The sequence below is a fragment of the Nannospalax galili genome, unplaced genomic scaffold, assembly GCF_000622305.1.
Source record: "Nannospalax galili isolate Female #2095 unplaced genomic scaffold, S.galili_v1.0 scaffold429, whole genome shotgun sequence".
In the NCBI taxonomy this organism is placed as follows: Eukaryota; Metazoa; Chordata; class Mammalia; order Rodentia; family Spalacidae; genus Nannospalax; species Nannospalax galili.
In genome coordinates, this window is record NW_008360330.1 from 6071834 (window position 1) to 6097967 (window position 26134).

General features: G+C 39.8%; 1 protein-coding gene across 1 annotated transcript in view; it reads left to right on the forward strand.

Moving 5' to 3' along the window:
- Axdnd1 (axonemal dynein light chain domain containing 1) overlaps positions 1–26134 on the forward strand; it is a 107019-nt gene that overhangs the window by 67819 nt on the left and 13066 nt on the right. Inside the window, exons 17-21 of the mRNA XM_029560201.1 lie at positions 2484–2577; positions 13419–13663; positions 15394–15490; positions 17504–17614; positions 25405–25518. Of these exons, the coding sequence (XP_029416061.1) occupies positions 2484–2577; positions 13419–13663; positions 15394–15490; positions 17504–17614; positions 25405–25518 (661 nt within the window). The remainder of the gene's footprint in view (positions 1–2483; positions 2578–13418; positions 13664–15393; positions 15491–17503; positions 17615–25404; positions 25519–26134) is intronic.

Here is a 26134-nt window from a genome sequence, read left to right on the forward strand (position 1 = left end):
TTAATGAAAGATGAGTATTGAATCCTGTCATTTTTATTTCTGTTTACATTCTTGATATAGCTGTACTTTCCCACAGTTATACCTTCATTGAATTTCTTTCCACAACCACTTGGGTAGTCATTCCTTTCTTCAGCTCTTTGTATTGCTTCCAGAACTCTCTGTAGGGCTGGTTTTGTGGACATGAATTCCTTTAGCCTATTTATGCCATGGAAGATTTTTCTTTCCCTTTTGACTATAATAGACATTTTGGCTGGTATAGTAATCTGGGTTGGCATCTGTGTTCATTTAAAACTGGGAATACTACCGGGCGTGGTGGTGCATGCCTTTAATCCTGGCCCTTGGGAGGCAGAGGCAGGCAGATCTCTGTGAGTTCAAGGCCAGCCTGGTCTACATAGTGAGTTCCAGGACTGCTGGGGCTACAGGGAGACCCTGTCTCCAAAAGACCAAAACAAAACAAAACAAAACAAAAAAACTGGGACTACTTTGGTCCAGGTTCTTCTGGCTTTCATAGTTTGCACTGAAAAGTCAGCTGTAATCCTGATGGGGTTTCCTTTATATGTGACTTGTTTCTCTTTTTCAACTTTCAGAATTGTCTCTTTGTTTTGTAAGTGTAGTGATTTTACTATGATGTGCTGTGGAGAGTTTCTTTTCTGGTCCTGTCTGTTTGGTGTTCTATATGCTTCTTGTATTTGTATGGGCAAATCTTTCTTTCATTTTGGGAAATTTTCTTCCACGATTCTGTTGAAGATCTGGTCCATGCCATTATCTTGGGATCCTTCTCCTTCCTGTATGCCTATGATTTGTAAATTTGGTCTTTTTATGGTGTCACACAATTCCTGCATATTTCATTCTTGTGATTTCTTCAATTTTTCATAGTCTTTTCTTGTGTGGTCTAGTTTGTCCACTTTGTCTTCCAATCTTGATACTGTTTCCCATTTCATTCATCCTATTGGTGAGGCTTTCTCCTGTCATTTCTAATTGTCTTATGGAGTGTTTCACTTCGTTCTTTATTTCAGCCTGAGTATTCTCCAATATTTCTAGCTCTTTTCTGAATTCATTCAGAAGTTTATCCCTATCTTCCTTCAGCTCTATGATTACCTTGTTTGTGTGTTCTTTAAATTCACTGAAATCTTTTATCATGTATATAATTGTTCTTTTGAGTTCCATGTCCTGCATTATCTCTTTGGGGTTCTCTGTTATTTTGATTTTTCATGTTATTATTTTTTCTCTGTGATTTTGACATGTGGATTTCTTTTGTAGTTTCTGATTCTTTTGTGAGACCCAAGCCTTCAAGTTTAGGTCTGCTTCTTTTTATAAACTTTATGTGCCTTTGTGGTTTACTTTTGGGGCATGAAAAGCTATTCCTCTAAGCTTCTGGTTCTCTCTTTTGATTTTATATTGGACTAGCCAGATTGCTTTTGGCTTCAGGAGTTCCCACAGAGGCCCAAGTCAGATGAGGATAGATGCTCTCAGGCTTTCTCCTAAGGTCTGGATCCCTCCAGGAAAGATTTTGGCCTCAGGAATTTGGGGGTTGGACTGGCCTGGGAGCAGGGCCCAGGAAAGGTGCTAGTCTCAGGTATCAGGTGGCTATGCCACCCAGAGATGCAAAGGGAGATGGGGGTGGGAGGAGGCCCCAAGGGTTCCTGGGGACTGCCCTGAGGAACTGTGTTGGTCTGGATGCAATGGATCAGGAAGTGGAAAGGTCAGCCCCTGTCCAGGAAAGAGGCTGTTGGGTTGTGCAGCTCAGCGAAGCAGAGGAAGATGAGGGCAAGATCTGGCCAGAGGGGTTCTGGGGATCCAGAGAAGGAACTGGGTTTGTCTGGATGCAAAGGATCAGGAAGCAGTGGTGGTTCTCCTGGTGTCTGGGGTGCCAAGACAAGGAATGGGACAGGATCCAGGCTAGGAGGAGAGATGGGTTTGGGAGATGGGAGGGTGAATGAGGCTGAGAGAGCCAAGGTTCTGAGGGCCCCCAATCGACTTACCCATGAGAGAGGCCAGAGAGGCTGGCGGGTCCTGCAGGCCCAGGGAAGCAGAGCAGCTTTAAGTTTTTCTAAACATTAATTTTCCTCATTTTCACTGGGGAGTGGGTCACACTTGCTCTGCACACTGTTATGCTGAAAGTCAGTCACTGAGAGGTTTTTAAAATTCGTTAGCATTACATGGGAAGATTTTAGCAGCATAGGCAGACATGTATGTTTTTATGGTAGAGAGACAATGTTGCCAGTCAAATGTACATTGTCACAAGTGTATTGTGGCAGTTGACGTCTACCTAGGAGTCAAGAAAGCTGTCTCAAGAACTAAACCAACATGTTAGGTAACTGAACGCTTTGTCTGAGTTCTCAAAAAATTTTCAACACCTAAGTTTACTCTGTCCATCACCCCCCCCATACACACAATAAAAGAAACTCCTTTCTCTTAGATGATAGCTGCCTGTATACTCTAGGCAAGTCACTTGTGTTTATTTTGCCTGATTTTCCCCTCAGGTCACTTCAAGAACATATATTTGACATGATTCAACAATGGCTTTTGAAACTAGATAATGAAATCAACACTGGTGGCATTGAACTTTTTCACCATGTATGTATATATGGGGCTTTTCGAAGTTACACTTTGCCTTAGTTGGGAGTTTTCTTTAAGGAAAAACAAGACCCTACTTGTCCAATTGAAGCAGACAGTTGGAAGAGCCAAATGGAAGCTTATATAGTAATTACTTAAGCTGTTTTTAATGGAAAATGAAAAGGTGTAGAATGTCACGGTAGGACTCATTATTTGTGGAATGAAGCTAGAAAGAACAGTCTAGCATTGTTACTATCTTATGATATTGCTACAGTAAGCCTTTCTTTGGCAAAATGCCCAAATTTAATTACTTATTGATATCCACAGAATCATATGCTCATTTTCTTTTGTATTCTAGAATTCATCCTTAGTAATATAGGATCAATTGGAAGTTTATTTATTTTTTGAGACAGGATCTCCCTGAATCCCTGGTTGGCCTGGAATTTGCTGGCTGTTCTCAATCTCACAGAAATCTGCTTCTGCCTCCTGAGTGGGACTAAAAGTGTGTGCTACCATGCCAGGCTTGGAAATACCTTTATATACCTCTTTATTAACACTATGTTCTTACAGTATAATTAGTCCATGTAGAAAACTTGAAAGACTGGAAAATCCTCTAGGAACTATGTGTATACATATTAACTGATATGACTATTTGAAACCGGAAGAGTTTTCTTTTTTTCACCAACTATGCATTTTGCTTTCTGATCGATTTTTCTACCACCGTTTTTTTTGTTGTTGTTGTTTCTGTGCTAGATAGCTTCAGTTGTCAACATGACACCTCGGAAAAGGGACCCTCAGTTGGGGAATTGCTTCTATCTGATAAGCCTGTGGGCATGTCTGTGAGACATTTTCTTCATTGTTGAGTGATATGGGAGGGCCCAGCTCACTGTGGGTGGTATCACCCCTGGGCAGGTGGTCTCTGACTGTGAAAGAAAGAAGGCCAGTATAGACTAGAGGAGCAAGCCAGTAAGCAGCATTCCTTTGTGGCCTGTGCTTCCGTTTCCTGCCTTGAGTTCCTTTCTTGGCTTCTGTTGATGATGGGCTGTAAGCTATAAGTCAAATAAACACTTTCCTCCCCAAGTTGGTTTTTGGTCAGAGTGGTTTATCACAGTAACAGGAGCCGAACTAGGACAGTTGCTATTTTTCCTTTGCCTCCTTATCCCATTTACTCTGTGCTTCTTGGCTCTCTGCAACACTGACCTCTGAACAGTACTTTTCATGTGTGTGTGTCAGTGTGCATGTATGTCCTCATGTATATGGGCATTAGTGTATGTGTGTGCATGTGGAATCCACAGGTTGATGTTGGGTGTCTTCCTTGGTTGCTCTCCATTCTGTTAACAGAGGTGGGGCTACTTGCTGAACCTGGAGCTCACTGATTAACTAGCCAGCTTGTCCTGGAGCTTCCTGTTTCTGCCTCCTGAGCATTGGGATTATAGGCAGGCCACCATGCCCACTATTTTCGCTTGGCTTCTGAACACTGGGCCTCACACTTTTGCATTATGTGCTTTATCTACCGAGCCATCTCCCTAGATCCCTCTAAACATTTTTTATAATTTTTTATTAAGCTTTTTAAATTTCATACATTTCCCACTCAAATCCAGGCCCCCTCCTCCATCCATGCCTCCCCCATCCCCCTACCGAACTCTATGCACTCTGTCATACATGCTGAGTCCTATTCATTCCAGTGTTTGTACCCAAATGCCCTACAGTGTAAATGCATCCACTGGCATCTAGTCAGCCCATCCAGTGGTCATATGTAAGTCATACTTTCCCTCACTCAGCAGCAATCAGTCTCAAATAGTTCTTTATCTAGTGCTGGCCTGCCACCTATTTCTTACCTCCCCTTTGGGCCCTTGTTTAGTTGAGCTGACATGGGTCCCAAGCTCGATGCCACAACTGCCACAGGGTCTCATGAGCAAACCTCCATTGGCCTGGAAGCCTCCACCTCCCTGTGTTCATGAACCAACCCTGGCTTTTACAATCTTTCTGCCTCCTCTTCTGCAATGTCCCTGAGCCATGGGTGGGTGGGGTTCCATATAGGAGTCCCATCCTACACTCTACAGTCTCTTATTCTCCAAACTTGGCCAGTGTGGCCTTCTGTGTGTACTGTACTCTGATATACATGGAAGCTTCACTGGTGAGAGTTGAGGGGTGTATTTTTTTGAGACAGCCATACTCTACAGTGCTTAGAACTCACTATGTAGACCAGGCTGGCCTTGAACTCACAGAGATTCACCTACCTTGGTCTCCTGAATGCTGGGATTAAAGGCATGTATCACCATACCTGGACTTCCTGTAAGCATTTTTTATCATATAATTCTATTAGCCAAAAAAACCCTTGAGTAAGTTCTGTTTTACGGTTTCTAATTCACACATAATACTTACTCTACTGATATGTTTTATATGTTTTAAAACCTATATAAAAGTCAAAAGAGATTTTTAAAACCCAATATTGTAAAAGAATTTTGTAATGATTCAAAAAACATGTGATTGAACTAGCATGTGGTTACTAGCTGTACCATACTTCTTAAATATTTATGATTACAAGTTTGTATTTAGTGATAAAGCCTCTTGGAGGTCTGCTTCCAAGTGCTTTGATACCTTTTTACTGAAATGACAGCTCACACAGAAACAAAGTGAAAGGCATCATTGGCTGTATTTGTTACATGATAGCACTCATTTTAAATTCTATTAATTATACAATGAGTTCTCCTTTTTTTTTTTTGTCTTTTTGAAGCAGGGTCTCCCTGTAGCCCCAGCTGTCCTGGAACTCACTATGTAGACCAGGCTGGCCTTGAACTCACAGAGATCCTCCTGCCTCCCAAGTGCTGGGACTACAGGTATGTGCCACCATGCCCGGCTCTACAATGAGTTCTTTTTAATTGACTAGTAAAATTTTTCCTCTATAATGGTGTCAGTTTTTCAGTAGACAGTATAGCATTTCTGTATTTTAAGAAAGGTTCTCAGTTAATTGGATCTTTTTTTTTATTTGTAAGGTTTTATAGTAGATTAGAAATTTCAAGTTTTAGGCATATAGGTTTGAGACTTTTAAAAAGAAATGCTGAAGCAGGAGGGTTATCATCAGTTTGAGGCCAGCCTATGTTACATAGTGCGTTCCAAGCCAGCCTGGGCTATAGAGTTAGACCCTGTCTCAACACACAGGCACCCACAAACACACACACACACACACACACACACACACACACACACACACAGAGCAACCAACTCATACCAAGATGGAATGAAATTCAACTATAGATTTTTAAATTTTTTTAAAAATTATTTTTATTTTATGTGTATGAGTGTATTGCCTGCATGGATGTAAGTGCACCTGTGTTGTACAATACCTGGGGAGATCAGAAAAGGGCATTGGAACCCCTGGAACTGGAGTTATGGATGGTTGCTAGCTGCCATATGAGTGGTAGGAACCCAACCAGGGTCTTCTGTAAGAGCAGCCAGTGCTCTTAACTACTGAACCATCTCTCTGGCCCCTCAACCTTGAGATTTTCAGAATGATCTCTCCAGAGCATGCTTCTTTTACTCATTACTACACTACACCCCCACCCCCCCACACACAGAGTTTTTGTTTTGTCTTTATGCTGGGGATTAAACTAGGACCTTGTGCATGCTAAGTGACTACCACTGGGCTGTACACCAAGCTCTCATATTCCAAAAGGCAAATTAAGTGTGCTTTTATAAATTATTTATGGGCTAGAGAAATGGTTCAGCAATTAAGAGCACTGGCTGTTCTTGCAGAGGACCCAGGTTTGATTCCCAGCACCCACATGGTGGCTAACAACCATTTGTAACTCCAGTTCCAGGGAATCTGACTCCCTCTTCTGATTCCATGGGCATTGCACAACACAGGTGCACTTACACACATGCAGACGACACACTCATGCACATAAAATAAAAATATTAAATGAAATAATTTTTAGGTATTTATTTAGGGACTGGAGAGATGGCTCAATGGTTAAGAGAACTGACTGCTCTTATAGAGGACCCGGGTTCAATTTCCCAGCACCTACATGGCAGCTAGCAACCATCTATAAGTCAAGTTCCAGGGGATCCAACGCCTTCTTCTGACCTCCAACAGCATTGCATGACGTGGGTGCACTTACACATATACAGGCAATTTACTCATACACATAAAATAAAAATAATAAAAAACTTAAAAATATTTATTATGGGTCTGGAGAGATGGCTCAGCAGTTAAGAACACTGAATATTCTTGCAGAAGACCTGGGTTCAGATCCCAGCACCCACATGGCAGCTAACAACTCTCCGTAACTCCAGTTCTAGGGGATCCAATGCCCTCTCTGACCTCCGCAGGCATTGCAGGACACAGGTGCACTTCCATACATACAGGCACTACACACATACACATAAAATAAAAATAATAAATATTTTAAAAATATATTTATTATTTATTTTTGTGATGGGGGTCTTGCTACATAGCCCAGGCTGGCCTTGAACTCACTGTGTAGCCCAGGCTGACTTCTAACTCCTGATCCTCCTGCTTTAGTTTTCTGAGTGATGTTGTTACAGGTGTACCCTATTACATCCTGCTTTATTTTTTTAAAAAAAATAAGATAAGAAGTTATTAAGTAGCCTCTTGTTGTCCCTGAAGAGACTTATAAAACTGGGGCAAATCTCTTCATGAAAGAAAAACACTTAATTCATGTTAACTTTTGTTTTGAGAACTTTCTATCAGAATCATAATCAATCTGTTTGAGTATAAATATGATCATATTCATTTTGTATCTTGTTAACTATTAGAATCATAATCTGTTTGAGTATAAATATGATCATATTCATTTTGTATCTTGTTAAAAATTGTGATTATCTTTATGGAAGTAAGTGATAATCTTCCGTGTTTTGTGTTAATTGGTTTTCATTTTAAATTCAACTATGATTAGTCGCATGACCTTGAGTCTACCACTTAATCGCTCTAATATAACTTTGAAATGAAGATCATAGCATCTATTTATGTCCATTCCATAGAGAGGTTCAGGGATGCATTGATGTTTTAAGTACAAAAAATAAGTTATTTTAGCAACAGTATAATCCAGGCCATTGGAGTATGACAGAACAGTTAAGAATGTATTTACGGTGGCTGAGAAGCAGCTGAAGCACAGCTGGTGGGGTGGGACAGGATTGTCTTTGGCTTATGAAATATGGGGACAGCCTTTTTCACTGTCAGACAAGGTTACCCATTTTCCTGATATATTAATTTAAGTGTAATATATACATTTGAGGGAATGTATTGAGAATTGACATACTCTGGACAAATGATTTTACTTGACCTTGTAACCAAAAGTTAATCTTATCTTAGCTTGTTTGTAATGTAGACAGGCTCATTGAACCTTGTGCTTCTCTTATGACCTGGGAATATAGCTTCACGACCCTTTCTTGCCCTTTACCAAGAATAATGTGTGAAGGTATGTGTATGTGTTGCATATCAATCAAGCAACTGTTGCAAACAGCAGATATCTGTTGGAAGCAACCAAGATTACCCCATTTGTGTTGCAAACAATAGATGAGATTAAATTGGTAACATCTGTCTGTGGTATGCTATTCTAAGTTAGTGGTCAGAAGAGACGTAATTCTATAATGAGGGTCCACTTTATTTCCCCATTTCATGCTGAATATTCTGTTTAAATAAAAGAAAGAATGAGGCCTTTGTTCAAAAGCATTATTCCAAGAGAGGACAGTTACAAGAAAATTCTGAAAGAATGAGTTCTCAGCAGTTTGGGTCCCTCTTGGTGAAAATGGATACCAAGAATCAGGCTGTCTTTATTGAAGAATTGCCGTAATGTGGCATTGCGTAGTAATGCCACATACATTAACCAAAATTGCTTTAGGCCATTCACAACTTTTCTCTTCTGATTAAGGGCAGGAAGCTGAGTAGACTATCAAGTATTTTTTTTACTTATTTCTCATCCATTCAATAAGTATGAAGTGCTTACTCTCTGCTAAGTACTCTGTGTGGTATTAAGGGATAAAATGATGGCTGAGGTCTTAAAAACAACCCAAGGCTAATCAAGAAGTTAGAGGATAAGCGAACCATAGTAGAGACATTAGAAAGTGCTATAAGTACTATTAAAACTTGGGAAAGGAAGCAAATTAAAGCCAGCAGAAATGAAAATCTTAGAGACCAGAAAGATTGCTCAATGGTTAAGAGTGCCTGCTGCTCTTGCAGAGGACCAGAATTCAATTCTCAGCACCCACATCAAGCAGCTTATAATGGCCAATACTCTACCTCCAGGGGATCCAACAATGGCTTCTGGCCTCCAAAGAAACCTACATGCACACACGCATGCACATGCACAGACACAGACACAGACACACATACATACCCATAAATAAAAACAAAATAAATCTGTTTTTTTTTTCTTTCTTTTTCTTTTATTTATTTATTTATTTTTCAGATAGGGTCTCCCTGTAACCACAGCTGGTCTGGAACTTACTAGGTAGACCAGGTTGGCCTTGATCTCACAGAGATCCACCTGCCTTTGCTTCCTGAATGCTAAGATTAAAGGCATGTGCCACCACGCACAGCTGTTCTTTTTTCTTTCTCTTTTTTCTTTTTTGAGATAGAGTCTTGCTATGTATCCCTGGCTGGCCGTAACTCACAGAAATCCACCCACCTCTGCCTCCTGACTGCTGTAATTAAATAAAGGCTTGTATCACTACAACCAGAAAAAAAAAAAGAAATCTTAAAAAAGAGAAAGAAATTAAATTCAGGGTAGATGATGTTTAAGCCTAGAAGAAAACTTGGGAACTCATTAAACAGAACAAGGGAATAGGCTATTTGAAGAATATGTTGCATCAGTTATATATTTTAGAAAGTTTTCTGCATTTTATTTTTGGGACCCAGGCTTGGCCAGCATTATAATCCAGAGGGTCTCAGACTTTGTCTGTTCACAATGCACTTTGGGTTCCAGTGTTTCTATATTTGAAAGCTGTATTAGTCACTTTTCTATTGCTGTAATACAACACTATGATGAGAAACAATTTAAGAAAGAATGTTTATTTTTGTCTTACTGCTCCTGAGAGTGAGTACATAATGGTCAAGGAGGTGGGGTGCAGAGGTGGGGACAGGCATGGCAGCAGGCAGCTAGCTAGAAGAGGAAGATAACTCATATTTCTACACATATGTAGGCGGCAGTGAGGGTTTACTAGAAGTAGGGTAAGACTATATACTCTTAAAGTCTGCCCTTACTAACATACTTCCTCCAGCAAGGTTGCACATCCTTAAAGTTTCATACCCTCCCCAAACAGTGTCAACAACAGGGGACCACGTGTTCAATATGTGAGCACCACATTGTTGAAATCACCACATTCTACCCCCTGGTCCCCATAGGTTCATGGCCATATCATAATGCAACAATGCATTTAGTTCAATTTTAAACTTTTTTTTGAGCTAGGGTTTCATTATGTAGCCCTAGCTGGCCTAGAACTCACTAAGTAGACCAGATTGGCCTAGAGCTCATAGAGATCTGCCTACTCTGTCTCCCAAGTGCCGGGACTAAAGGCATGTGCCACCATGCAGGCCCTAGTTCAACTTTAAAAGTCACCATAGTGTTTAACAGTTTCAACACTGTTTAAAAGTCCAGAGTCTTTTTTGAGATGCAAGGCTATTTCTTCATCGTGACCCCCCCCCAAATTAAAAAAATAAAAACCAAATTGTGTGCTTCCAATATATAATAGCAAAGAATATACATTCCCATCAAGAACGGGAGGAATGGGGCTATAGTAAGGAAATACTGGACCAAAGCTAGACTGAAACTCAGCAGGGTGAATATCAAAACCTACAGCTCTGAGTCTGGGGTCTGGGGCTTTAGTTTTAAGGGGTTTAGATGGCTCTACCCCTCCAGATTTGTTGCCTACAACATATATCTCTCTCTTGGACTGGTTCCACTGTCTGTGGAGCTCTACTTGGCCAATGCCTCTTAGCTATGGCATTCCAACATCTTGAGGTCCCCACTACAATCCAGGCTTCATTTTCACAGCTTCATGCAGTGGTTTCTCACAGCCTCACAGGGACTCACCTACTGCCTAGCCTCAGCAGCTTACCAAAACTGCTGATGGAAAAATCTATGAGCCCCTCGCTCTTGCTTCATGCCTCCAAACTGAGTACCACATGGACAATACTGCCAAGTTTGGCTGCCAGCTTGGGCTGGACCCTTACCCTCTTGCATTACATTTGTAGAAACTTTCACATGTTGAAATAATTGCTTTCTAGGAACAGAAAATTCCTTAAGCTTTCTCCTTTCACAACTTGAAAGCTTAGTTGGGTGAGGTCTTGCCCTGAGGTCACCCTTCCCATTGTCCCAGGGCAGAGCAGAAGGCCTTTTTTTAATGGCACTAATCTCCTTAATAACCACAGCCTCTCTTTTAGTACATGCTTTGGCTGTAACATTGCTTCCTAATGCTCCTTATCTCTCCGATCTGTGCATTCTGTTATTTCTTTCTGCCCCATTTGCTCATTTTCATTGTGGACCTATATGAGTTATGAGTAATAACTACACCACTGACTCAACATTTTGCTGTCTTGAAATTTCCTCTGCTAAAAAAAATTAGTTTATTGTTTTTTAATTTAGCCTTACATAAATACTCACGGCATGGGCAGAAAACAGCCAGATTCTTTGCCAAAATATCACTCAAATGGCCTCTAGTTCAGTTATTTATAGAGACCTTGTTTCCCTCTGAAACGTCATGAACAAGGCTTTCACAATCCAAATTCTTCTCAAGCACTACTGTCTTCCAGGCTCCCATAGAATTGCCTGCTAAGCTCTGCTTACAGCATTCAACTTCTTTTCTAGTTCAAAGTTCCAGTCTTCCACATTCCCAACAAAACAAAACAAAACAAAAACCACACAAAACAAAAAATCCAACATGGTCAGGTTCTTCACAGCAACATCCCACAACTTCATTTTTTAAAGTTTTATGCATTTTACTTTTGGGAACCAGCTTCAGCCAGCATTGTAACACAGAGGTTTCCAAAATTTGTTCAGTGCCCTTTGGGTTTCAGTATTTCCATACTCAGAAGCCAAAAGAAACACCTGACAGTTAAGAGTGCTAAGTAGGTGGATTCAAATAGCCGCTAAGTACTTGATGGCACAATTTAGTAAATTTTTGGAAAGAATAATGCACCTATTTTGTAAGAAAATAACTTTTATTTTCTTTCAAAAACCTTTATTTTTAATTGTGCATGTGTGTGCATGCATGTGTATATGTACACCTGTGTGTGCGTGCCCCTAAGGAGACCAGAAGAGTGTATCAGATCTGGAGCTAGAATCGCTGGCAGTGTCTGATGTGGATGCTAGGAACTGAACTTGGGTCCTCTGCAAAAGCAGCATGTGTTTTTAACCTGCTCAACCATCTCTCCAGCCCTTGCTTTGTTTTATTTAATTAAAATTACTCACTACACATGTATGTACTTGCTGAACATTGTACAACTTCCCTAACCTTGATTCAGGTGAGACATTGCTACCCTCATTCCTGTTTCATATTATTTTTCCATATAGTACTTTTTTTTAAAAAAAATCACACAACAATCAACAAACAAACTTTGAAAAGATATAATGTCATCAAATGTGATATGTGCACCTGATACTGAGGCTGAGGCCTATGTCAAGTTCAGGTTGCATCTAATAGGTTCCAATTACTCTTTTCCTTAATTTAAAATCTCACAGGATCCTTTTGAGATATTTGTGGAATGCTAGACTGCCTTGGTGCACAATTTGGGAACTTGAACTTTAATGATTTAACACCCTTGTCTAAGTTGAAAAAGAAGAAAGTAGGTTAACAAACGACAGTGAGAAAATAAAACAGGATTACGGTAGCTAAGTAGTGATTATTTGATGTTTTTAAGAATTATAGGTTCCTGGAGCTGGAGAATTGATTCAGTGGTTAAGAGCGCTGGATGCTCTTGTAGGGGACCCAGGTTTGGTTACCAGCACCCACATGGTGGCTAACATTCATTCTTAACTCTGGTTCCAGGGCATTTGGCACCTTCTTCTGGCCTCTGCAGTCATTAGACATGCATAGTGTTCTTACATGCATTGCTGGCAAAACACTCATACACATAAAATAAAAATAAATAGTAAAAGAATCATGGGTTGCTGATAGTTGGGCACAGGTATGATCATTTCTATATTTTTCATTTTCTTTTCATGTATATGTATATGCATGTTTCCATATGTACAGATACTTGTACACTTGTATGTGTGTGTGTAGCTGTATGCTGTGTATGTGTGTATGTGTGTATGAAGGCCTGAGGTTGATGCCATGAATCTTCCTCAGTGGCTCTTTCATCTTGTTCATTGAGGCAGCGTCTCTCAAACTCAGAACTCTCCAATATGGCTAGTCGCTAGTCTTGCTAGCCAACTTGTTCTGAGAATACTCTATCTCTGCCTTCTGGGGCTGAATTACAGCAGGCCTCCATGCCCATCCAGTCTTTATATGGGTTCTAGGGATATAAACCCCGGTCATCTTGCTTGCATGGAAAGAACTTTAACCCTGAGCCATCTCCCCAGCCACCCCTTCCCCCATTTCTACATTTAAAAAATACTTTATTATTTTTATTTTTTTATGTGTATTATTTATTGCCTGCATGTATGTGAGTGCACCTGTGTTTTACAGTGCCACAGAGATCAGAAGAGGGCTTCAGATTTCTCTGGAGCTGGAGTTAAGGACACCATGTGGGTGCCGGGAATTGAACCCGGGTCCTCTGCAAGAGCAGTCAGAGCTCTTAACTGCTGAGCCATCTCTCCAGCCCTCATTTCTACATTTTAAATGTGATATGGCTTTTGCTGTTTTAAAATGGCCATTTAGAGTGTAATCATTTTTAACAGATGGATGAATTGCATATATCTATGATCCAGTGGATAGTAAATTTGCTGATCATAATGATTCCTGACTTTACTCACCAAGACACTCTCCCAAAAGACACTCTCCCAAAGCCGAAGGAGGAAGATACAGAGAACTCTGAGGAAGGCGCTGAAAATGCTGATGACCACGAACTAGGAATTGCAGAATTAGAGCTAAATGCAGTCTCGCTGGCCAAAAGGCTGGCCCAGTACACCAGCTATTTGAACAGGTGACACCCTTTGGTTGCTGCATGCATTGCTGCCCATTTGAACATTACTGTACATAAGGCAGAACAGACAGTGAAAAAGCAGGAACAGGGATTATTTTAAAACTGTGAAAGAAACTCTAGACTGAGGCAGGAGAGTTGTGAGTCAAGGCCAAGTTGGCTACAGAGTGAAACCCTGTCCCAGGAAAAGAAAGAAAATACTGGTTTAGATTTTTTGACTTGCTTCAACACTGCCCAGTTGGAATATGGGGTTTGGGTGGGCTTTCAATAGCCTTAGAATTCCTTTGGAAAACGTTTTAGCAGAGGAAAGACTGAAGGCGTGTGTGTATGTGTGTGTGTGTGTGTGTGTGTGTGTGTGTGTGTGTAGAGGGGAGTGTTAGGTTTTGTTTTTTGGGTTTTTTTTTTTTGGTCTTTTTGAGACAGGGTCTCCCTGTAGCTCCAGCTGTCCTGGAACTCACTATGTAGACCAGGCTGGCCTTGAACTCACAGAGATTCACCTGCCTCTGCCTCCCGAGTGCTGGGATCAAAGGCATGTGCCACCACACCCGGCAGGGTTTTATTTTAAAATATTAGCTTCCTTGCATGAATAAGATGCATCTTGTACTATTATACACACAGGGGAGCACTTAAGATAGTTTTGGGCTGGGAGATGCTCAGTGGGTAACATATTTTCTGTAAAAGCATGAAGGCCTGAGTTTAGATCTTAGTACCCACTCGAAAAAACAGGTATAGTGGCACACACCTGTAACCCCAGTGCAGGAGAGTGGGGGAGAGAAACAGGCAGATCCTTGGAGCTTGCTGGCTAGCCAGACTAGACAAAGCAGTCAGCTCTGAGTTCAGTGAGAGACTCTGTCTCAGAGAATAGGTAGAACATGATAGTAGAAGACATCCAACATTAATCTGACTTCTGTGCATATACATGTACATGCACATGTATGTGCACATGTGTGTGCACAGAAGAAATGAGACAAAAGTAAAGATGCCTGTAGTCTTCTAATTTCATATCAAGTTGAATGTATACTTTTGTGTGCTTCACTAAATACCAAGCAAAATATCTCTTGTAAAACAGCACTTGGGAGATAGGCAGGAGGAACTCTGTAAGATGGAGGCCAGCTTGGTCTACATAGTAAATTCCAGGCCAGCTGGGGCTATGGAGAGACTGTGTCTCAAAAAGACCAGAGAGAGAGAGAGAGAGAGAGAGAGAGAGAGAGAGAAGAGAGAGAGAGAGAGAGAGAGAGAGAGAGAGAGAGAGAGAGACAGAGACAGAGACAGAGAAAACTAGGAATAGTCAACTTTTCATTACTACAATGAAATACCTAAGATAATTACCTTCTAAAGAAAAAAGCGGTGTTTTGGCTCACAGTTTCCCAGTCCATGATCATTTGGCCCTGTACTTTGGACCTGTGGCCAGGCAGCACATCCTTACTGCAGGAGTGCCTGAGGGAACAACCTCCTCACTTCACAGTAAGAAAGAAAGGAGAAAGCAGATGGGACTGGGATTCCCACAGTCCCCTCCAAGGATACACTGCCAGTAACCTAAAGACCTAAAGACCTCCACTAGGTCAACCTCCTAAAGGTTTCCCCACTTCCCAACAGTGCCAACTTGGCAGAGGAAGAACAAGCCTGTGGCATGTGATGCTTTGGGGTGTCATTCAGTTAATTAATAGTACAAAATATAATTCTCTCTCTCTCTCTCTCTCTCTCCACACACACACACACACCCCACCCCTCAGTTGCTGCATAGGGATGGTAAGAGCATTGGCTTTGACTAAAACAACTCACTTACAAAAAAACCCTGCTAAGGACCTTCAGGACCTGGAGAGGTTGAAGGTAAGAATTCTTTCTCTTAGTTTTGTTTTTAGCAGATTATTCAGGTCTAATTTATTCAAAACAAATTTTACATATTTAAAATATATAATTTTGTAAGTTCTAAAATATTCATAATAGCCCTTAAAGCAATCATTATAATAAAAATGGTGAAAGTGCCCAACACAAAAGTTTTTGTACCCCTAACTTCTGCTGTCTCATTTTATCCCCAGGAAATATTTGATCCAGTTTCTCACACCATAGATTGTTTTCCATTTTCTAGAATTTATACAAATGAAGTAATATGTTAGGGTATTTTTTGGTCTGACTTTAAGATTTACTTTTATTACTTATTGATGTTACTGTGCATGTGTCTTTGTGTATGTGTATGTGCATGTGGGTACCAGCAGAGGCCAGAAGAGGAAGTTGGATACTCTGGAGCTGGAGTTACAGGTGGTTGTGAGCTGCCTGATGCTGGGAACCAAACCTGGTTCTCTGCAAGAGCAGTAAGTGCTTTTAACTGCTGAACCATCTCTCCAGTCCCTGGCCTGACTTTAAAATAAGTGTAATTATTCTTACACTCGCTAATACTGCTGCTTTTATCGGAGTTCGTGCTTTTTAGTGCTGAGTAGCTGTGTTATCACTTGTCCTAACTGGGATAAAATACCTGATGAAACCATCTGAAAGAGAAAGATTGGGGCTCATGGTTTCAGAATTTCAGTCAATGTTTGGCTGGCTCCATTGCTTTGACCTGCATTGAGGCAGAGCTCTGTGGAAGAGGGGCTCAGAGCTGCTCACCTCATGGCAACTGGGAAGCAGAAAGAGACATGAAGGAGCTAGGGACAAAGAAGGAAGTTCTTCCTTTTGATGATAATCTACCTTTTTTTTTTTTGGATATTGCTTTTGTTATTATTTCAAAGGGAAATTTTTGCCTAAGAACATCACAAAGGTTTTCTCCTAGATATTATATAGTTTTAGGCTCAATACTTAGATTTAGGATCCACTTTGACTTAATTTTTAAAAAAAATCTGTGTTGCCAGGTATGGCGATTAAAGTTCCTTTTCACCACTTCACTTGCATATCTAATGATTGTGATACCATTTGTTAAAAAGACTGCCATTTCTCTACCAAGAGACCTTTTCTTCTTCATTGAAAATCTATTGAGCATACATGTGTGGGTGCTATAACCTACATTCAATTGTATTCTGATAATCTATTTGTCAACATTATTACTGTCATCAGACTCTCTTGATTATTATACTTTTTAAAGTTTTGAAATCGCATAGAAAAAATATTCAAAATTAATTTTTTCCAAGTTTGATTAGGATATTCTATGTCTTTCACTTTCCATATGAACTTCATTAGCTTATCAGTTTCTCCAAAAAGTCTGCTGAAATTTTGATTGGGATTGTATTTTAACTATTGATCAGTGTGTGCGAATTGACACCCTAATCACATTGTGCCTTTGGATCTGTGAATACAGTGTATGCCTTCATTTGTTTTTTGTATTTCATTGAAGTTTATGGTTTTCAGTATAGAGTTATTATTTTTGTCAGATTTGTCCTGAAGTATTTTATTTTGGTGCTACTTGAGTATCTCATGTTGAGAATCAAATGAGTTGATATGCACCCAATACTTAGAAAAGAGTTTGGTGTACAAGTAAAAGCCACGTAAATGTTTGTTATTTTATTGTTCTTAGCATGCAATTATATTGACCTGGTCAGTTGCATAAAATTTATTAGGACAGATCATTTAAGTGTTCGTAAACCCATCAATCTTTTTGCATTTCATTTTATGATACCTGACCACACTTTATCCCATTGCAACTCAGATCACAAACACTTAATGAAAGATAATACGAAATTTAGGTCTGTGTTCATAAGACACTTCTGCACAAGTCTTTGAACTAATTGAACTAATTGAAAGGAATTATATTTAAAGGAATTGTGCTTAGCAATTCAATAGGAGTAAGTCAGTGAATGAGTTGGTGTAATTTGCTTTTTTCCTGCATAGTAATGATCCTGTGTCTCTTCCCAGAGAGAATGTTATGATTGGATCAACACATGTTCTCATCTCCTTTCTAACATCAAAAGCAGAAAAATAGGATTACTGACATACGAGGAAGTGGAGCAGCTGCTTGGGGAGGAGGTATTTACTGAAAGTGGGCATTATTTGTTTAGTAAGGAAATGAGTAGATTTGTCCTTATTAAGGCCGTTATTCAGGTTCTTTCTGCGTTCAGTAGGTAAGTTTCAGCATCTTTTTGCAATAGATGTTCCGAATCCTCAACATACACTCTATTAGCAGAGAATTTGGGTTCTGACTTAGAACATTGGCAGCTCTCCTTCTTTCTAGAGAAGAAAATGCTCCGCTCAAACATCTTTTAAATTTTTTTAAGATTTATTTTTATTTACATGTGTGTCTCTCACGTGTGCAGGTGCCCAAGAAGGTCAGTATCAGACCCCTGGAGGTGGAGTTACAGGTGGTTGTGAACTGCCAGACATGGGTGCTGGGAACCAAACCTAGGTGTTCTGTGAGAGCATAGAGCTCTCTGAACCACTGAACTATCTTCCCAGCTCCCACCCATCTTCCCCTGTTTTGTCAGCAAATATTTTTATATCTACTCATAAGGCAAAATGGCTGTCAGCTGGAGTTCCTGGCTGCTTCCTCAGTCTTTGTTGCTCTACACACACCTCTCCTCCTTCCAGCCACTGGGGCCATTTCTCCTTTCGAGTATGTCATCTTTGGAATGTCCTCTCTTATATATCTTTAACATCATCCAAGTAGAGGGACTCTAACCAATCCGTCTAACCAATCTATAAAACAGTCTATAAACGTGGTAAATTTTTACATTCTCAAAAAAATGTCCTTTGATTTTTGCCTCATTTCTCTTACCCCTTCCATGACAATAATTTTTTAAAGCAATTTCCCTTTCTTTTTTTTATTTTATGTGTCTGAGTATATTACCTGCATGTGTGTAAATGCACCTGTGTCATGCAATGCTGGAGGAGGTCAGAAGACGGCATCGGATCCCCTGGAACTAGAGTTACAGACGGTTGTTAGCTGCCATGTGGGTGCTTGGAACCAAATCCTGGTCGCCTACAAGAGTAGCCAGTGCTCTTAGCCACTGAGCCATCTCTCCATCTCCAGCCCCACAACCTTTTTATTTTATTTTTATTGGTGCCTGTCATAACCCAAGCATTGAGCAAGCACTGAGTTACACTTGTGGCCCAAAACTGGTTTTGTGAAAACTAAAATGTCTGTGAGGTCATCAGTGACTCTTTATTACCTGCTCTAGAATCTCCAGACCCATGATGAATCTGGCTCTCTTGTCGGATTTGGCTCTGCTAACTATCCATTCCTTTTGTAAATTCTCTTTAGAAGACGAGAATTCCCTTGGTTTTCTCTTCTTCAGGTCTCTTTATCCTCCTCCTTTTACTCTTCTGCCTCTCCTGCCCTTGTGTTGATTCCCCATCCTTAGGATGCACTCACTACCCATTCTACCTCCCTACCTGGTACTGCAGTCATTTGTTTTTTAAAATTTGTTTGTTTCTAGACAGGGTCTCATGTAGCCTGGGCTGACCTGAACTCTTTGATATAGGGTCTCAACCCCGTGTCCCAGGCTGATCTTGGCCTTGAACTCATGACAGTTCTCTTACATCAGCATTCTAAGTGATGTGTGACCACCTCACCTGGCTAATCCTATGTGTTTTAACTACCACCTGCTTACCAAGGATCCCAAATTAAGGAATACAGAGAGGCCTTCAGTCTCTTTGTGGGCATTCACCTCCAGGAAATTCTGAAGAGATTTCTGTTGCTGTGAAAGCCATGTCCCACGAGTATGGCCTGACGCCTCACATATTAACGCTCCTGGCCCTGAGAAGGAAGGAGCTTCTATGTACACATTTGTAGGAAAACTAGACTTCTTCAAAAAAGTCTTTATTCTTCTGTGTTGCCCAGAACTTAGTCAGAATTATTTTTGCATTAACCACTGAAAGATTTCACTGAAATCATAAATCTTAAATTGCAGTATAATTTTAGAAATTTGCTGAAGTAACAGACATGATCTTGGTTGCACATCAAATCTAGGGGAAAAATTAAAATATACAGAATCAGCTGGGCATACTGGCAAACATCTGTAATCCTAGCACTCAGGAGGTAAAGGAATGGTGATTAAGAGGTCAAGGTCATCTTTGACTACACAGCAAGTTCTAGGCCAAACTGGTCTACAAGAGACACTGTGTCAAACAAACATTAAAGGAATAGGTAAATTAATACATTTAAAAGTATACATAATCATAGAGACTTGTGACTAGAAGGGATTTTAAAGGTGATTAGTCCAACCTTACATGAATCTCATTCATGAATATTTTTTTTTCTGCCCTAGCCCAAGCTGGCCTGGAACATTCTATGAAGACCAAGCTGACATTGATCTCACAGAAATCCCCCTGCCTCTACCTCTGTCTTCTGAGTGCTGGGATTAAAAGCATGTACTACCATGCCTGGCTTGTTTCATGAATCTTAAGGTAACATCCATACTTGATCACTGTGCCTAAGTTTGAATGTCTGAATTGATAGAGAGCTATTTTTTGACATAGTTCATATGGTTTTGATGAGCATATGGAACAGTATTCTTGCTATTGAACTGAATATACTATGTCACCTTGTATCTTTTTCTACCATCTGGTTTTACTTCAATCTTTTCTCTTTTTGCCCTAATTCAGTATTTGGGGTTAATGTTTTTCACATTATAATATTTCTAACACTTGATTATATTCAACCAAAGTCTGTTTTTGAATTTTCTATTCTTTTCCACTGGTCTGTCTGTTTATGGATCATTACCACAATAGTTTATTAAGACTTTATTTTACATTTTAATATGTGGTAGGACTAACCCTTCACATTGATGTTTTCCAGGCATTCCATCACTATTATTATTTACTCTTCTATATAATTTTATAATCTAGCTCTAAAAAATTGATTTTAAAAAATCGGGATAATATTAAATTTGTATGTTAACTTAGAAGAGATAAGTTTTTGATGTTGAATTGTCCATTCCAAGAACATGAGACATAACATGTCTGTTTTATGGTTGTAAATACTGTTAAATAATTTGCTCATCTTGCATATTTTAAAATAATATTTTTAATGTTCTTTGAGAACTTCATATATTTCATATAGTTTTATCATATTCAGACCTCCTCCCCCATCTCCTCTCAGCTTCACCCCGATCTCCCTGTCCACCCTTTCTCCATGTTAATGTTATTTATTAGTTTTTTTTTCAGGTGAGGAGAGGAAGCTTAATAATTTTACACTATTAGGACTGACCCAAAGAGTCAGGCCCCTTGTTCAAGTTTTGAAGGGTTTTTATACTCGTGTGGGGAAATGCCTAAAAAGAGGGAAATGAGTCTTGCTGAAAAAATATCTATAAATTTTTAAAGGCCTATTGAGTCTAATTTGTGTTCCCTGCATGCTCTTGGATATGGGTCTGTCCCCTGGAGTGTGGTCAGCCTACCTAGCATCATACCCTTAAAGAAAACTATCCAACTCCCATAAGCTATTAATTGCCAATAGTTCCTTAACTAGGGCTGACTGGGGCTTCTTGCCTACCTCTAGGCTCCATACTCGATTTTGATTGAGTTGGCCTTGCACATGCTGTACCAAGCACTGTGGGTTCATGTGTGCAACTGTTCAGTTGTGTTCAGAAAACACTGTTTCCTTGTATTCATCCACCACCTCTGGCTCTTACAATCCTTCCACCCCCTCTTCTGCAGTGGTCCCTGAGCCTTGGGAGGGAAGGGTATGATACAGGTTCATCATATTTAGTAATGAACATTCTGCAGTCTCTTATTCTCTGAACCGTGACCAGTTGTGGGTCTCTGTATTAATCATCTGCTGCTGGAAGAAGCTTCTCTGGTGAGAGTAGAGAGATACACTAATCTATGGTTATAAAAATAACTCATTAGGAGTCAGTTTAATACTATGTCCATTCATCAGAATAATAGTAATAGGTTCTCCCCTATGGCCTATGACCTGTCTAGCCATAGGTTCTTGGTTCCACTACTAGTGCCAGGTATGGATTCCATCTTGTGAAGGTCTTAAATCCAATCAGAAAGTGGTTGGATACTCCCATAACATTCATGTCACTATTGCACCAGTGAGTATGTCTTGCCAGGTTAGACATTATTGTAACTCACAGGTAATTCACAGCTGGATAAAGCTGATGATTACTTTTCTCTCGCAGTAACATGCATAGCACCTTCGAGTACTATGAAAGCTAACCAGTAGAGATGAAACTTCAAGGTCAGTTACCAGCTTGACTTTTCCACGTTTTTTTTCACAACTCACATATTTAGTGTCTTCAGTAATAGAGTCTTATCTTCAGGTTCTGAAGGTAACCAAGAGCAATGGGAATTGCACATTTCTTGTTAGGTTTCTATATGAGTGTTTTATTTTACTAGTTAAATGTGATATTTTTTTCATTGTACTTTCTAACTTTTCATTGTATATGTTACTGACTTGCATTTTAACTTTATATGCTATGTGTCATTACTAAATCATCTTGCTATCTTTAGTCTTTTTCATTGATTCTTTTAACTATCCAGCTATTTAATGACATATCTACAAAAGAGATAGTTTCATGTTTTCCGTCAGTTATGATAATCTCTACTTGCTTTTTCTTGTTGAATTGTATTGAATAATTCTTCAATTTAATATTAAATAGTGGAGGTAGCATGCTTTTCTTGTTTCTGACTTCAGTGGGAATGCCTTTAATGATTTACCCTTAAGAAATATGTGGGGGAAAAAAACTAAAATGAAAATTTAATTTTACTATTTTTTGAGACAGGGTCTCCCTGTAGCCCCAGCTGGCCTGGACCTCACTCTGTATACCAGGCTGACCTTGAACTCATAGAGATTTGCCTGCCTTTGCATTGTGAGTACTAGGATTAAAGGCGTGTGCCACCACACCCAGCAAAATAATTTTAAAATTAATAATTTTAAAAAATTTAAAAATAAGAAATTTTAAAAAAATCAAAAACAAAGGAAATATGCTGGCATGGAGTTGACCCATCATTTAAATTCTTTATTGTCCTTCAGAAATCTCATCCCTTCCATGTGGAGACACTTGCCTTCTGCCTTAGCCTGAGGAATTTTATTTACTGGGGATCTGTAGACTGGAAGCAAACTAAGTTTTTATTTGTCAGAAATGCCTTTATTTCAACTTCATTCTTCAAAATTTTTTGCTGAATTGCTGGGCATGGTGGTGCACACCTTTAATCCTAACACTCAGGAGGCAGAGGCAGGCAGATCTCTGCAAGTTCAAGGCCACACATAGTGAGTTCTAGGCCAGACAAGGCTACATAGTGAGACTGTTGCAAAAAAAAATTAGTTTTTAATTTAAAAAAACTTTTCTAGGCATATAATTAACTCCATAGTGATATTTTCCTTAGTACAGTGACAATATTATTTTTGCTGATTTCTATATATTATTGTTAGAAAACTAACAATGAAGAGCTCAGTTGTCAGTTCCTTTGAAGATAAGCTATCTCTTTTCTCTGACTGCTTTTAGGTCTTCCTCTTTGTCTTTGGCATTCTGCAGCCTCACTCTGGTATGTAGGGACATTTTTTCAGTATTTGAATAGCTCCTTTCAGACCTTCAACACTCTTGACCCCCTTTTCTTCTGGCTCTCTTGGTGGCCCTTTTACACTTCCAAGGCTACTTTTGGAATCTGCTGCAGGTTCCTTTTCTTTCCTACTGCTTAATGTAACTAGTTTCCTGCCTTAAGTCCTTATACTGTTTCACAAGTTCCACATGAAAATGTCATTTACTTTCTTGGCTCTAACTAATGTATTTAACTGTCAAATCTTTAGCCTAAATCCTGCCTTCTAGACTTCAGATCTATATATTTACACTTAGCAATCTCAGAGGTACCTTGAACTCACACAACCTGATGAAAACTCATCGCTCTTCCAAAACCTGCCTGTTTACCTTTGTTCATTTTCTCAGTGAATGACATCTCCACCTATCTAGTGGCATAAACCATCAACCATATGTCACTGAGATGCACCTTTCCCCTAACCATCTCATGCTCATGTGGGCATCACTAAGAACCACTTCTTAAATATCTCTTGAGTCATCAGTGAGTCCTATAAACACTGCATCATCCATTCTCCCCTGTCTCTTTTGTCCTTACTCTCTGTTCCTCTCTTCCTTTTCTCCTTTATTCTTTAATCTAGTTTCCTATCACCAGATGGTTGTTTTAACATGTAAAGCAGATCAATAATTTTTTTTTGCCCCATCATTGCCTTCAGGATAAAATCCAATCTCCTTGTCATGACAGTCTAGCCCTGTTCTACGATGGTGTCTCTGGGTTCATTTGCCTCAGAGGTTCTGTCCTATTAAACTACTTTTCTTCTTGGAACCAATCATACACATGTAACTGCCTCTGTCTAAAACTACTTTGTGCCTTCTTTTTAATTGAATTTTTGTGTATTTCATACAGAACATCTCAATCAATCTTAATCATCTTTATACTCCCTTCCCCACTGATACCCTCCTATAGCCCTCCCACTGGAATTGGTATATTCTGTCATTTGTGTTAAGGCCTATTGTGTCAAGTTAGTGTCCCCAGCTGTCCTTCAGTGCAAGTTCATCTACTGAGGTCTAGTCAGTCTATCTAGAGTCTCTTGCTTTAGGAAGATCAGCTCTTCCTCACCCAGCAGTAATCAGTTGCCAACATTTCTTAAGCTAAGATTGGGGTCAACTGTCCATTTCCCCAGTTCTATGCTGGGGTTTTGTCTGCTTGAGTTTGCATGAGTCTTGTGCCATGTTGACACCATTGCTGTAGGTTCATATGAGTAAGGTCCCAGGAGCTTGTAGGACTCTATTTACATATGATCATGCACCTCCTCCCTGGCTCTTACAATCTTTCTGCCCCCTCTTCTGCAACGGTCCCTGAGCCGTGGGTGGGTGAAGTTTAATATAGGAGCCCTGTCCAAGGACCAGCATTCTGCAGACTCTTTAAGTCTCTACACTCTGGCCATTTGTGACCTTTTGTGTGCCTGGCCCTCTGTTGCATGAGGGAGCTTCATTAATGAGAACTGAGATATTCATTATTATCTTATTTACCCCTTGATCTATGTTCCGTGAGCCTTAGATGTAGAGGTTGTATTGTAGATGTTCCGTTAGACTTGAGCAATTCACAGACAATATCTGTGTATGACCAGTTGTGGTACTCTGTAATAGTCTCTGTCGCAAAAGAAGCTGCTTTGATGAGTGGTGAGTGGAATATTTGTCTATAAATACAAGGATACATATTTTGCACATAGTAAGAAATTACATTAATCTAGGGATATGACAGTTTTGGGGTTTTCTCTAAGGCCTATGACTATGGATCTATGATCTCTAGCCATATGTATTTGATTATTTTTATAGTACTACACTTGAGTTTCCTCCCATTGAGTGGGCTTTTAGCACAATTAGGTAGCTGTTGATTGCCCCAACATAAAAGTGCCACTGCTGCACCAATGTAGTATGCTGTGCTGGCCATCGATGTGGTTATTTGGTCTTGAAGCTGGCTAAAACTCCTTTGTGCCTTCTTTTTCTTCTTTCGTTTCTTCATTCTGTAAGTAACAAAACAAAACAAGTCTCTGATATTCTTGCCCCCAGGAAACCTTCCTGACTAGCTTCCTTTCACCCCTGTCCACTACGTACTCTAGGGTGGGTGCTCCTACTTCATGAGTAATAAGCACATCTATGACAGTTTGTCATCTACAAAATGGCAAGCTTTTCAAGGGCAGAAACCACTCTCAATACTGTTTGTTTCTTATCAATAGCAGAATACTCAGTTGTAAGAATAGTGTTCATTTACTATGCTTGAAAAAATGGATCCTATTTATATATAGTAAATTACAATTATAATACTGTTATATTGCACAGGAAGCTGCAAAAGTCTATCATGATCCCGAAAAGCCTTTTATAGAGGATACTGACAAAGAAGATATTGAGATTGAGAAGCTTGAGAAGAAAAAGGAAGAAGAGGAATCACAACAGGTAAGATCATTTTCTGGGCATAGTGATGGGTACCTATAATCCCACCTACTTGGGAAGCAGAAAGAGAAGAATCACTTGAGCCTAGGAGTTCAGGACTATGCCTAGAAGTACAAGACTTCACAGCACAATGAGACCATGTATCTAAAGAAAAACAAGAACAAAAATGATGCATGGCTATTGAGCATTAGTTTCTCCTATCTCTTTATCTTTTTGAAGAATAGAGAGATAAATAGGTGAAGGTGGAAGGCAGTCTCCTGGAGTGAATCTACCCACCTCCTCCCTTTTCCCATCCACATTTAGCCACACATGCAAGTAAAACAGTCCTTATCACTTTTATTTTTTTCTAAATCTAAAGATTTCCCATTAGCATTACTCATTTACCTGCCCTATTAACAACACAACCCACCTCACATCCTGCTGGTGTTTCTTTCTCCCTTCATTGCTAGATTTTTCAAATACAAGTTTAGCCTCTGCTTCAGTGCCCATTGTTGAGCTGCCCTTTTCCCTTCCTCCCACCTAGTCTCATACATATGTCTTCTCCTCTTACCTGTCTCCACCACTTCTGAGGAATTTGTAGCAGGAAAAACCTTTCCTGGACATTTATAGTAATGACAAT